Here is a 14,058-nt window from a genome sequence, read left to right on the forward strand (position 1 = left end):
GTTGTATAATATGTTTTGTAGTTCCCTTTATGCTACTCAAATTAGTTTTTTTATACACAGTAGATCAGTGAATAAATATAAAAGTCATAGGTGCTGCTAACACTTCTCACAACCCCGCCTAGACAGTGAGTCGGCTAGCTAGGTAGCGTTAGCAGCCTCGTTAAGCTACATAATTAAAATGAGATGCTAGTTTCCGTGTCTGTGTTTATTTGCAGCAGCAGCTAGATAGCCGACTCAGAATGACTTTGACATCTTTGCCAACATTTGAATCTAGTATTTCCTCAGACGGCGCCTGTGGTCCCAGCGACCAGCTCGTGTGCGGCGAGGAAGAGAGCAGCGGGGCGGTGTTCGTGGTGCTGTTGCTTAAAAAAAACGTACCCGTCAGCACCTGCGAGATCGGGAATAAACACTTGAGATGCAAATCGTTGCTGGGCGACAGGTCAAAGAAATAACATACATATTTTCCACGTATGTGACCGAGTCACAAGGTCACAAACGGGGCTAGCTGTTTATCAGCTCCACTAGCTAGTCTCTAACTGCGTCTGTCTGCTGTCTACCTGCTGGGCAGGTAGCTACTGTGGGTTTATCACAGCTTTTTCGGGGAAAACAGCTGCCTGCTGCTTCTGGAAACAACACTGATGAGAGCCGAGAGAGAGAGCGTGAATCGAACAGTCAAGTTAAAACCAAAACGAGCTGAAAGACACAAAAATGCTCCGTAAAGCTGCAGAGTCCGGTGATAATTCTCCGTGTTCGTCACTCCAAGCGACCCCTTTCACATTAAACACGCTCATTTAATCCATTGTTAATACAAAAATATTGATAAGAGCAGCTTTAAGATTAGGGGTAAAGTCTGAGAAATGTAACAGAGTTTACTGTCACAGATGATTGCTAAGGGAAACCGTCAATAAAACCTCGTACAAAGCACAATTTGCATCTCTCTCGTCTTTAAAATGTGTAGCCATGTCTGATTAAACTGAACAGGACACGTGTCTCGGTTTTGGAGTGAAAGCCCATTAAAAAGATTATATGTTTCTAAAAACCGAAGCTACTGGTGAAGTTTTTTACTTCTCTAAATTATGTTTGTCAGGAAAAAGAAAGCAAAGGATACAGCTGTTGATATTCTATATTTTTCTTACTGTCAACAAATCGAAAAGACCCAAACCAGCAGCGAACGTACAGGTGTGTGTGTGTGTGAATCACAGCCTGATGGATCTTCTTCCTCCATCGTCGTCCAGAAACTATTAAAACACATCAGCGAGCCGCTCTGCTGCACTGGGTGACATGTTCCTTCGTCACCATGAACACACACACTGTAGTTTATTCTGACTCAGCCCCACACACACCGTCCTGCTGCCCCAAACACTCACTACAGCACCACATGTGGATTCATCCGCCGCTGAAAATAGTCCCCAACAGAAGCACTATTTCCTCCTGTTTGTTGGATAAAAACTACAGCGAGCAGCTGTTTTAGGAAATTACTGACTTATGGAATATATATGTAAGATTTTTGTCTTCACTAAGAACCAATGGGCTTGGGGCTGAGCGCCACAACAGGGCAGGGAGGTCAGAAGTATTGACAGATGGAGCAACACATTGTTGGTTTTTGGTCTTTTCATGGGATTTGTTGACCGTAAGAAAAATATAGGACATGACGAGCCACATCTGTAAGATGCAGCCACTTCTTCAACGACAGACATACTTGCACTCTGGTGAAGACAGAAACATTACAAAAACCAAACTTTGACGTCAACATCCAGCCGACCTCAAAACAGGCTCAGGAAACAAGAATCACAAAGAAACTTTATATAGTTTTCAAGTATTCAAAACTGTTAAATAAGTACAAGATGTGTTCACATGATTTACATATTGGACAATATATGCACTGCCCATTTTTAATTCTCTTTACACATTTCCCACTACCCACGCAACACGCTAAAATGTCCGCAAACTATTCACATTTGTTTTGCTTTTTTTTTTTTGTCTTTTAGTTTTTAAATCAATTGGAAATCTTGACAGCTGTCTATTGGACAAAGACCACACAGACGGTACACCTGGAACAGTTTACAGTGTAGGATGGAGAAGACGTCCGACGAGGGGGAGGGACAGACTGAGCCAGGTTCAGAACGGCGATTAGCTGCTGGTGATATGAACAGTACATATTAACACAGGAAAAGTGGGTTAACATTCAATCTCAGTTGATCCCTTGATCTGTTCGACAGTTCATTTACTTCCACACAACAAAAATAAAATAACACACAGAAGGACTGAGGGTGGACTTGTGTTGACGCGTTTCCATATTTCAAGGGGGGAAGCAGATGGCTTAGCATGTTCACTATTCATTGATTAGTCGCGTAACAAATTTGGTCTAAATGTGTCAAAAAGCTCTTTGTTAAGGCACCTAATGCTGTTGGATAGACAGTGTTTTTTTGTTTTGTTTTTTGCAAACTGAAAGTATATGAGCTCCTGTAAAGAAAATAAAACTTAAAAAAAAAACAAAAACAAAAACACAACTTAAACAGGCTACAGACACAACTGATAAAATGTGTATTACCGACGTAAAATGTGTATTTCTACTGAAGTTTGGCCTGTTGAAGTTAATGCTGCCACCATCTACCAATAAAGAGAGTTACACAGGACAGAAGTTCAAACAGATGGTAAGGAAATAAAAGTAGCACCATAGAGAAAAGAATACATGATCCTAACCTAGTAAGAATATTTCAGACAATGTGATTTTCCTCCCCAAAATCTAGTGTCGATGTACATTTGTTAACTTGCTTCCAAAAGTCAGATTAGGTAAATAAAAAGTGAGACTGGACTTGAGATAAAAAATAAATGTTCAGCTGAGGGACGTAGACCAGTCTTTCTGTACATTACTTTTTATTTAAAAAGCATATAGGTAGCCTTATATATGGATTTGGTTTGATTTGCCTTCTCAGGTGTTTAAAAAGGGTTGAACTACCATGTGTGCCATGTTACCATTATACAGTAGCTCCAAAAACAAAAGACAGACAACTGGTCCATTTATTCGCCGTCATTTTAGACTGCAATCAAAATTATTATAAAACCTTGTGTGCTTTTATTTCTTGGAATTCTGCAGCTTAATTAATGTATTTACAGCGCTCTGGATAAGCCGCAGAGAGTTCAATTAACAGGAACAAACTGCAACTCCATTTTAACTGATGGGTTATGAATGTGTGACAACTGCAGGCAAACTAAACACACACACACACACTGTAGTTCCACATGCATATTGTTACTGCTAACATTTCAGTACGACTTCCTTTTTCATTTCATGTGAGGGGTTTTGTGTCGGTGGTCTACAACACATTGGGAAACTGGTTTCGGTGCACGTTAAATCCATAATATACATAAAACTGTAAATTCTGCTTCAACAACTCTATGATGCTCGGGTGAATAACATGATAGCACAGATTTGCTTAAAATGTCTTAACATTGCATGATTGAACTCTACAGAGAGAGACACGTGATTAACTTACACAGTAAATAATGCGGATAATTAATGAGTTCTTTACCAGGTAAACTACTGGGATAATGAGAACATGGCACCTGAATCCAAATGAACTGACCGACTGATCTTATAATGCCTCCGGCCCGACCACACCACACTGTACGTTCAGCATGGTTTGCCACACAAAAATGACAAACTATGAGACAAAAATCAAAAGTTCAATAAAAACCTGCCTATGAGACAGAGAGGATAGTCACCATACTGTACACTTTCTACAATATCCATGTCCATTATGAATATAACAAGTGCATTCACTTAAGGGAACAGCTGAACTTAAAACAAATTCTCGTTTTTCACTTAGGATCCGGACAGATTATTCAGAAACAACGTGGGAACGAATGTGGCAAATTCCTGCAGTTTACATTTAGCATAGTATGCAGATTAAATGCCAGAGAAATGGAGACTGGGTGACTAAACTTCTGCTCAATCAATGTAATATTTATAAGAACTCAAATTACACTAGAAACTTAATGATGAACACAACTTAAGTGAATAACAGAGAGATTTGTTTTAGGTCAACAGAACCCTCTAGTAACGTTCGTTCAAATTCTTAAATTTTTCAGCAATTTTTTTTTTGTTTGTTTTTAAATTACTGTACTTCTTTTACATCAACACAACAGTTGATTAGTGAGTCATCTGTATTTACAGGGGAAGGCGGGAGCGATGAACTCCACAGCTTATGCATTGAGCCTCAGAGACTGATCCTCTCTCCTCCTGGAGGAGATATCGATGTCTATGGAGTCTTTACCCACAATGAGTCGGAGGCGCTTTGCTGGAGGAAGTGGAATGAAATCGTCTTCGAACTCATTGTCGAAATAGTCATCATCATCGTCATCATCGTCGTCGTCGTCGTCATCCTCCTCCCCTTCCTCGTCGTCGTCCTCTTCAGACGAAGGGTCCACCAGGACCTTTTGGGTCCGATGTCCACCATTTCTGGCCTCCAGACTCTGACCCATGTCCCCATTGTAGGACATCTGGTCTGCCTTTGTCTGGGATATTCTCCGTGCGTCGTCCTCTCTCTTCAGCTGGATCTTCAGCTTGGTGGAGTTACTGTGCACCACAGGAGCAAAGCCGTTATTCAGTTTGGCTATGTACGAGCTGCCTTTGTCCTTGTCGTGGTCCTTGCTGAACTTGATGCTGATTTTGCTAGAGGAGGCCGAGTTGACCGTAGAGGCAGAAAGGTTGGAGGAGCCAATGGGATCGTTGGCGTCATTGGTCTTGCTACTGCTGCTGTCTCTCCGCCGGCGGAGCGTCAGTTTGGGGATGCCGGTGTTGTTCTCCAGGATCAGCTGAGCGTCGTATCGTGTGATCCGACGCTTCTTCTTCCCCTTGTCCTGTGACCGGCAGCCACTCTTACCCTTGTCCCTTCGGAGGGATTTGCTGCCATTGGCAACCCCGTTGTAGTCCCTGTGTCGGTCGGCGAAGCTCAACAGCACATTACCACAGTCTGAGAAGTTAGCGGTGTGGCCAGCAGCCACCGGCATGAACGGCTCGCCATACGAGTCCTCGCATTTTATTGTCCGCTCGGTCCTGAGCCGTGCCAGCCGTTTCCGCCTGGTGCACGAGCCTCTTCTGGCATAGCCAGTGTCTAACGCCTGCTGCTCCAGTCCTACTCCATGGTTGAGATACTCCTCCATGTCAGCTGGCTCCGTCTTAATGACCACTCCACCAGGGACTGGGCTCAAGCCGTCCATAGCACTGGGCTCCAGCTTAACGCCAGCTGCAGTTTCCTGGGCTTTTACAAGGGTCCTTGTGGACCTGCGAGTTCTGTACGTCGAACACTGGCTGCCCTCACTGCTTTGCACATGCAGTAGATTGCCATTTTCCTTGGCAGCATGACGGGTGAGGCAGCCCCGGCCTAGTGTCTGCTGCACCAGCTCCTGTCCATCCTTCTCCTTCTTGACGGCGACACTTTTACACAGCGACACCTTTGAGTCCCTGAGACCCAGCTGGCAAGTCTCTCCTTTGGCCAACGCCTTGGGCTCTGCACCCCTCCTGCGACTCCGCAACTGGACTTTACTTAGTGAAGGCTTGGATTGGGATTTTAGTCTCTTTGGTACCCTGTTATTGTTTACACGACCTTGTTTTGAACATGAGGTAGTAAGGGCTCTTGACAAAGTCTGTCTGGATTGAGTCCTGTTTTTATACTTCAGGCCAGATGATGATGATGTTCTTTTTCTGGCAGCTGGTGGGAAAAGATCAAATGTTGCACATTACGTATTTAGAACATTTTCAGAAACGCGCCTACACATGTTGGCTAGGTGACATTTACTAAATCATATGATATTTTTGATTTAGTGTCTCAACATTAACATGAACTATACTGAGAATGACTAATGCTGCAATCAAGAGACATTTACATACAACATAGTTACATATGACTGCAAGAAAGAGGCATTGATTGTTCATCACTTTACAGTATTAAATCTATATACTGACCAGATATACAGTATATGTACTTAATCAAAACATTTGTGGAATGCCACATGGGATTTCTTCTCTGTTCCCCAGTTTTTGAGTTTGGGATCTGAACCCATTCAATAACTATGGCAACGACACGAAGAGACAGATTAAATTTTTAGGCGACTCTTACATTGATGTGTTTTTGGCATTTCCTGAGAGTCTACGTCGGTGTGGGAGCCTACAGAGTGACTATCTGAGCTCCTGTTTCCTTCCCCCAACTTCTTCAGCCTGTTGAGACGCTTGTCTGTCTCCCGCAACCCGTACTTGCTGTTGATCACCGGCACTTCCACTGGCAGACCAGCTTTGGATTTGAAAGCACCAGTGCCCCGTCTGCACGACAACAACAAGATTAATGAAGTGATAAAACATTACTGAAATGTTGAGTGAAGCATATTTTCACGTATCGGCATGTATTGTATTGATTTAACACCGTTTATAGATCACATTTTGATGAAATTCTTACTAAATTACCAAACTATGACACTGTTGTCTTAATTAATGGCACCAAGCGTATATAAACTCGTACTGTACATATAACACCTTCAAGACATTCTTTTTGTATTTACTCTCTTGTTACACCTACCGTTCACATGTATAGCATTCACAAAATTCATTGTTTTCCCCAAAAAACCCGTCTCCGTAGTAACAAGAGATTTCCTCTCCCGGTTCAATGTCCCTCAAAACCTTCACGCAGGCTGTGTCCCGTCCTGTCGATACAAACTAAACAGAAAATGACAATAAATAAAGTGTTTATTTACTGAGCTCCCACACTGAACAGCAACTGATCCAATGATTTCTTGAGAGACCTTTTAAAAAGAACCTACCTTGCAGTTTGGCCGACAATCTGAAAAAAAGAAGTGACGAAGACAATAAAGTTAATAACCTTGTGAAGAGGTGGAGATTTTAAAAATTCGATATTTTTCACAAGAAAACAATTCCCAGATTCAGGCATCTCATTATGTTGTTCCAGCACTAATGGCACCCAATCACAACGACTAATACCGTGATTGATGAACGCAGCCGGCCCCAGCCAGAGCTGCGCGCAGTTCTTGCGGGTTGAATACATGACACTGAAGTCGTTCTCCCCGTGCCGGAGCAGCATGTTTTCCTCGCTCTCTGAAAGCTCTGCAATGCATCCCACCAGGTACTCGATCTTGTCATTTCTTTTCCTGTAAAACAACACAAGGTAGAAAGGTTTGTTACACGCTGCAACAGCAGGCTGCATCACCTTGTGTCAGAGTGCTTTTACGCATTCAGTCATACAGCTGCCGTGTATCCAGAACAGCCTGCATATTTTTATTTTATATATTATATATATATATATATCACGGTTTTTCCTGCATAGAGGAATTTTTGGCAAACCCCCAAAGACGTTTTAACCAGCGCCAAAGGAAACTCACCAGCGCCAAAATTATAAGAATTGAAAGTAAAAATAGCAATTCAAATCATCTCCAAATGTGTTTAATAGCAATTTATCAAACAACAGTTGAACAAGCACAACATAAACTTAAATATGACGTCTTTGACTTCCAGCAATTAACTCCCCTCTCATCCACAGCCGCTACATTTTTATGTGGCTGGCGCTGGATAAGCCAGCTAAGCTGCATGGTTTTGACCGGGCCTGAACGCTCCGCTGTGAAGCTAGCACTAATGGGAGAGAGGACTTCCTCTGATTTCTCATAATATAAAAGCCGGGACTCTTAAAAAAAAACAAAAAAACGTAGCGACCGGGTTACATCGCTGTCTCCGTCTCTCCCCTCTGCTCTCTGTCTGTGTCATGGATGTATAAAGAGCTGCAGGACTGTGTGTCTGTTTGACCGAGGGCGGGGCTGAGCTACACACACACACACACACACACACACACACACACAAAGCAGCAGACACAGCGGACAGGATGAAGCGCGGCTGCGGCTGCATTCACACAAAATCCGACAATGTGGCTCCTTCCTGCAGAGTTGTGTGGAGGTGTGGCCGTGTTTATTTGTGCTTTAGAACATAAACCGCCGTGAAACAGAGAAAATAACGTCTTATTTCTCTGATTCACTGCTTTGTTCTCGCTAATGCGCTCCCTCTCTTCATTCACTCTCTTGCTTGCTCGACCACTGCTGCTCTCTCTCTCGCTCGGGGCCAACTTTGAATCTCGTGTTTACAAACCGCAACCGACAAATCCTACTCATTCTGCCTTTAAAGACTAACTCACTTAATACGATGAATCACTTTATTCAAACTGAGGATTTTGTTCGAGTTTTTGGGTGATTACGTCATAAAATATGACGACAGACAGACATTCAAAGTTTTATTGGAAAACCTCATTAGAAAAAAAAAATTAAAATGTACCAACATTTGGTACTGCCCTACATTTTTTAAAATCAAAAGGGTGAGAAATAACAGGACAATGCATAGATTTCTGTCAAATAAGGTAACACAGACTCATTGCCTTTACTGTGCGCTGACCGATAATGCTTACTGTCAGGCGTAGTCACCGCGCAAAGGCCCATTCTGAGCCAGGAAAAACCCAGATATGCGCAGGCTAGTGCAGTTAATATCAAACCTATCACTGACACAATAGAAAAGTTAAAACAAAGTTAGAACAGTTAAATGCATTTAGTGGGTGAGGGCCAATGAAAGTAGTGTGTTGACTAGTGGTGCTGCTATAATCAGAAATAACAGATGGCAGTATGACCTCACCATTCCTTTGTTGCCACAATTTTAGCTCCATTTTGCTCTGATGAATAGCGATTACAAGGGAGAATCTCAAACCCGCTGTCTGTGGCAAACATCCGCAGATACACAAATACCTGTGCAAAACATAAAGTTAGTCATCTGATTGTTTGGTCAGCTGTGATACTGGAAGAAAAATAGGGTAGATCTTAGATAATATTTTTACATGTTGCTTGAAAAGCTTTTCTTGAGCTTTCGTCTTGTGGAGAAAAAGATTTCGGGACCAGTCTCCGGATGTCAAAGCTCTGAAAGCTTTCTCCAAGTTGTCATGTTTCTTGAAGCGCTCGATGATCTCCTTTAGCTCCTCTTGTCTTCCCTTAATTGGTCGAAATCTGCAGGGACACATTAATGGCATAAAACAAACAAATACAAAAATCAGATATAAAACAATAATCTAAGAAGACATCTGTGCACATGAATAAGAATGCTTTTTTTATATGAGTGCAAAGAGGCTGCATGACCATCAGTTCCACTGTGATAAATCTGCTGACCTGGTATTCATTTTGTGAGTTTGAAAGCCCAGGTATGGATCCAGGATGAGGCTTGTGGTCAGATCATCATTCTCACACAACTCCTTAGCAGTCATTCCTGAGGAGGGCACATAGCGCCTCTCTGCCTCCAGACTGGCTGCACTAAACCCTGTAAAACACCAAACACAGACTGATGTTAGTGTATGTGACTGATGAAGAATCTACACATTTGTTAACATAAACACACCAAACTCACTGCGGCTACATCTTCGGTTTCTGTTTTTGTTGTGGCGCAGGGATGCCCGTTGTGAGTGCTGAGAGCGAGTCTGGCTCTGGCTCACAGGTTGCTCGCTGGTCAACTTGTTTCCGTGTCGTCTGCCATTTAATACCATGTTCTTGGATTCGCCCAGCCACTTCATGCCCACAAGCCCCCTGGTCCAGTTGCATTTAGTCTCCGAGTTGAAGAAACACTCTTGAGTGGCGAAGATTGGGGTCTGGAGTTTGAAACCTGGAGGCAGAGCAGAAACAACAAACATTACTAGATGAACAGCCAAGAAATGTAATTAGTTTACACAGACTGAAGAAATACAAAACATAATGGGATGGAAATGGGCAGGTGGGTGAGTTGCCAGCTCAAAAGACTGCCAAGAAAACAAACAAACAAACAACAATTATCATGCTATCGACTAACAAGCTAACAAGAAGCATTCATGTATCACAAGAATTTCTTTTCAATTAATTGGGAATACTCTTATGTCTCTGCCCTGTTCACTTTACACTGAATTGCATCTTGGTTGCTATCATAAAAGGACAGCTCCAAACATAAATGTGAGATTGCACCAAAATGCCTTGGGGGTGCACAGGGATACAATTACATTCAGAGATGGTCAGGGATTCATTCATTGTAGTGTGGTGAACGCAAATATGTCTCTGACCACTTCACAGAACTGTCCAAACAACATTTGGATACAGTTCATTCAACTCGGCCAAACAACTTGGACAATTTTTTGAGATTTACCTCAAGTGACGTGCCAATCAGTCACAGCGATCAGCCAGTAAATATTCTGCGACCATTAAAACCTACAACAGGCAGCATCAGTCAATTTACCCAGTGATGGTTCGTGTTGTTTACACTAAGAAACACAGGAAAGCAGCGTTGAGGAAACAAAGTTTAAAATGATCCTGCAGCGCCGCTTAATGGTAACCCCAAATAATGCACTGGCTTACTGTCAAGAGCTACAGTAACGTCTTTAGTGCTATCACCCATACATATAAATTATTGTTTTGTCAATCTACACGTCATATAATCACCCAAAAACGTCACACCACGTTCACGTTTAGAAATGCATAAATACATCATACAATGTCTACACTTCTGTCATACGAGTAACGTAGTTTCCAAAGCGCAAATGCGTCGCAAGGAGCATCGTCTCATTTGTAATGTAATCGATGCATAAAAAGCTTCGCATTTTTAGCTTAAAAGCTAACGTTAGCCACAATAAAGCACAACACGCCACAGGGATCAGGAAAAGCTGTGGAAACCCGGAAGGCCACACCGACAGCTGAGGCCGAGATTGTATAAGTTATCAATATAGCTTGCATTGTTTGCTAACTGTCGTCTCTCCACCCATACACTACGCTAGCATGGAGCTAACCACCAAAGGCGACGCCAGGGAGATGTTCGGCCGCGGTGGTTAGCTTGCAGCAAACGCCGGCAATTTGCCATGGCAATTTCCAACAAGCAGGTTGACGTTGCCCACCTTGCTCAAAAACATAAGCAGTTCACCCGTAGTTCAGCACAAACACCGGAGCAGAATATTACAAGGATGGTGATATTTAACGACAGTATTACACCACAATACATTCACTCCACATCTCAAGCGGCTTCGAAATGTCCCTTCGTGCATCAAGCCGCTAACTTTCAACAAATGAAACCCTAAAGGCCAACATTTATTAAAACTTTGCTCTTGGTATTAAGCGAATAAACCTCGGTGAATTATCTAACATAAACGCACTTCTTACTTTGTGTTAGCTAGCAGTTGATGCCAGCTAGCATCAAACTTAACTTCAGCAAGCTGCTAACTTAGCTTCGTTCACCGTCAGCTAGCAGTCAACAGAACACCACAACAGTCGATAAAAACACAATGCCGTTACACTTTCTCCCATTAACCACACAACATTGACTGTGCATCACATATTCGTCGACAATAGCCGACAGTTAGCTGCACACATGTCCCAGTCACTAGCTAACGTTATGCTACCTACCTGCTAACGCTGGCTAACATACACTGCGTTAGCTTGGGTTGTTTGATATGGAAGCCATTAGCTAGCTTATCAGGCTAAATCTAGCATTTGTAAGCAAATTAAAAGTTAGTTTGAGTGCCGATACCCTTGTAGATACAATATACGGTAGCCATCAGAGCAAGCGAATAACCAGTGGCTCGGTACTGGCAATGTTATTCATCATGATAGCTAGCAGTTAAATAACAGTAAGCTGAAAGCATTTTCACGCGTTGGTAGCGTTAAATGTCTTGAGTCGACAACAGAAACCGAACAAATACAGAATACTCACTAGGTGATTTTGTAAAACAATCACGAAATAAAACACCACTTCTTCAAACTAATCCAAATTTGGCACGACACCCTAAACGAAAATATCACAGGAAACACATTTTTTTTTAAAGAAATTAACATTAAAATTCAAGATGGCGGCCTAGCACAGGAGAGACGGAGAGAAAGGCGCAGCACGGCCATCCAGAAGAAAATAGATCCACCAAACACGCAATCGATCTCGTCCGTGAGGACCGAGCGGCGCTTGAGGATACAGTCTGAAACTTAAAAAGTGGACGTTATAGTCCACTTTTCGCATACATGTGTATTTCTTTTGAAAAAAAGATGTCGAAAATCGTTATCTTAGTTTGTGCCAGTAAACCGTCGGATGTACACAAAAGTAGTGCTGCATAAACAAACCTCTTTACGCTTCCTAAAGAATCCAACGGTTGCGGGCAGACGACAGTGAGGTTCTGCCTGCCCGGCTCGAGCAGAACCTCACCAGAACCAGCTAGAACAGGTGAACTTAGAACCACATCCAGACGGGAGACCTTGTGCCTTCTTCCTTTTACTGCACTAGTATTTTGATGTACCTCCTCTTTGCTCATCACTTGTTACTGCGGGTAGCGCAGGCTCGTAAATAGGCTATTTCCTCAGTGTTAGCTGTTAGCCTGAGCTAATTGTTCCACATCATTGATTTATCCTTTGACATTAACTTACTCAGTGTAATTAATAATGATAATAATAATGATAATGATAGTAAAACTTTATTTATATAGCACTTATCAAAACAAAGTACAAAGTGCCTTCACAACAAGAGAAGTAAAATGTACCACGGTGAATGACGAAATATTAAGAAATAAAATACACAAGAGCAATAAAATAAGCAGCCAGTTCAGGTAAAATCAGGATCTGCTTTCAGATAAAAAATGTGTTTTGAGACGAGACTTAAACGAAGACGCTGACTCACCAAGTTGTTCCAGAGCCTCGGGGCCCGGATGGCAAAAGCTCTGTCCCCCTTAGTTTCCATCCAGTTTCATCCATTGTTTTTTAAAAAGTGAATACCCACCCAATATTCATTTCAAAAGATTTACTACCACTGGCAGTTTTAGATTATGAACGCCACTGCTGAAGGCATTATTGCTGTTTGCATCACGTAGCCCATCATAGTGCGACATTCTTGAGGCTCATCAGATCAGATCAGAAATACTTTATTGATCCCGAAGGGAAACTCTTTGTTACAGCAGCTCGCCTTTACGTCAGCGCACACAGGAGAAAGTACTAGCAAAAAATATATAATACAATACACTATAAAAACAGGTCAGAAAATAAATTAAGTATCAGGTGGGTATAAGTATAAGATAAAATAAGTGTGAGGTACCAAGTGCGTTTACCGGTTGATGATGATAATACAGTATAATAATACAATGTAATAATATAAGTAATAAGCAGAGGTGCATGTACTGTCGAGTTAAGTGTAGCTTATTGAGATTATTAAGATATTGCACAGCAGTAATGGAGGTATGAATAATATCAATATCAATAAATAGGAAAAACTAAAATAGGAAACTAAATGTTGCACAGGAGTAATACACAGAATATTGCAAAATTATTTCAAGTATGGCAGAGATGTGATGATCAATGTCCAGTTTACGTTTCATGTAATGAAGATTCAAATAAAATAATTTAATTACACGATGCTTTGCATTGTAGGCCAACAAATAGGCCAACAAACAACTTGCTTTAAGTCCACTTTAATTTAATATTAATCTTTGACTGTTTGCATTTAACATTAAGTTTGCTTGAACTGACAGATGAGAAAGATAATAACTTCTTCCACGTCACCGTTTTGTCCTTGAGCTTTGTTTTTTCCACACCGAAGGGTTCTTTTCATTTATCCTAATACATTATACATAATACATTTCTGTTACGTAGGCGACTGTATTGCATTAGTTCGGTCTAGGCTCGTTATAACAGACACATTTGTTATGAATACGTGCAGGTGTTGCAGTAAGGCGGGATGAATCTGGCCGGGTTAAATGAGAGACTGAGGAGCCCAGCAAGGCATTTGTTCTCCAATTCCTCCAGTGTAGCTGCACAGTGGACAACAGATCAAACTGGGGGGAAAAAAGCTTAATTTGACTTGAGCTTGATGTGATAACGCCATAAATAACAGTGCTACGCCCACCTGCCGCCTGCTGCACACCAGTTTACTTACAGATAATACCACTGTGACTGATTTCATAAAAATCTGTTTTTGATCAATTGGCCATTAAAATTACAGACATTTGTCAGCAGGATAAATATTCAGGCTAAAGGTTAAAT

The 14,058-nt window shown here is 41.8% G+C and overlaps 1 protein-coding gene across 7 annotated transcripts; it reads right to left on the reverse strand.

The window, feature by feature from the left end:
• Nucleotides 1–1,788: 1,788 nt before the first annotated feature.
• On the reverse strand, nucleotides 1,789–12,391 carry kmt5b (lysine methyltransferase 5B). 7 transcript variants are annotated; one of them, XM_044208879.1, is made up of 10 exons: nucleotides 12,154–12,391; nucleotides 9,431–9,691; nucleotides 9,205–9,352; nucleotides 8,880–9,045; nucleotides 8,681–8,790; nucleotides 6,995–7,161; nucleotides 6,817–6,836; nucleotides 6,576–6,712; nucleotides 6,123–6,322; nucleotides 1,789–5,714 (listed from the first exon to the last, which is right to left on the reverse strand). In XM_044208879.1, exons 2-10 carry the CDS (start codon nucleotides 9,600–9,602, stop codon nucleotides 4,207–4,209), a joined length of 2,628 nt encoding a protein of 875 aa, XP_044064814.1. In that variant the 5' UTR covers nucleotides 9,603–9,691; nucleotides 12,154–12,391; the 3' UTR covers nucleotides 1,789–4,206. The 7 variants fall into 7 exon arrangements, with proteins under 7 accessions (XP_044064814.1, XP_044064804.1, XP_044064785.1 ...); XM_044208869.1 differs by lacking the exon at nucleotides 12,154–12,391 and adding an exon at nucleotides 11,756–12,096; XM_044208850.1 differs by lacking the exon at nucleotides 12,154–12,391 and adding an exon at nucleotides 11,573–11,710.
• Between the last annotated feature and the right edge of the window lie 1,667 nt (nucleotides 12,392–14,058).

This window comes from Siniperca chuatsi, linkage group LG1 (assembly GCF_020085105.1).
Source record: "Siniperca chuatsi isolate FFG_IHB_CAS linkage group LG1, ASM2008510v1, whole genome shotgun sequence".
Taxonomy (NCBI): domain Eukaryota; kingdom Metazoa; phylum Chordata; class Actinopteri; order Centrarchiformes; family Sinipercidae; genus Siniperca; species Siniperca chuatsi.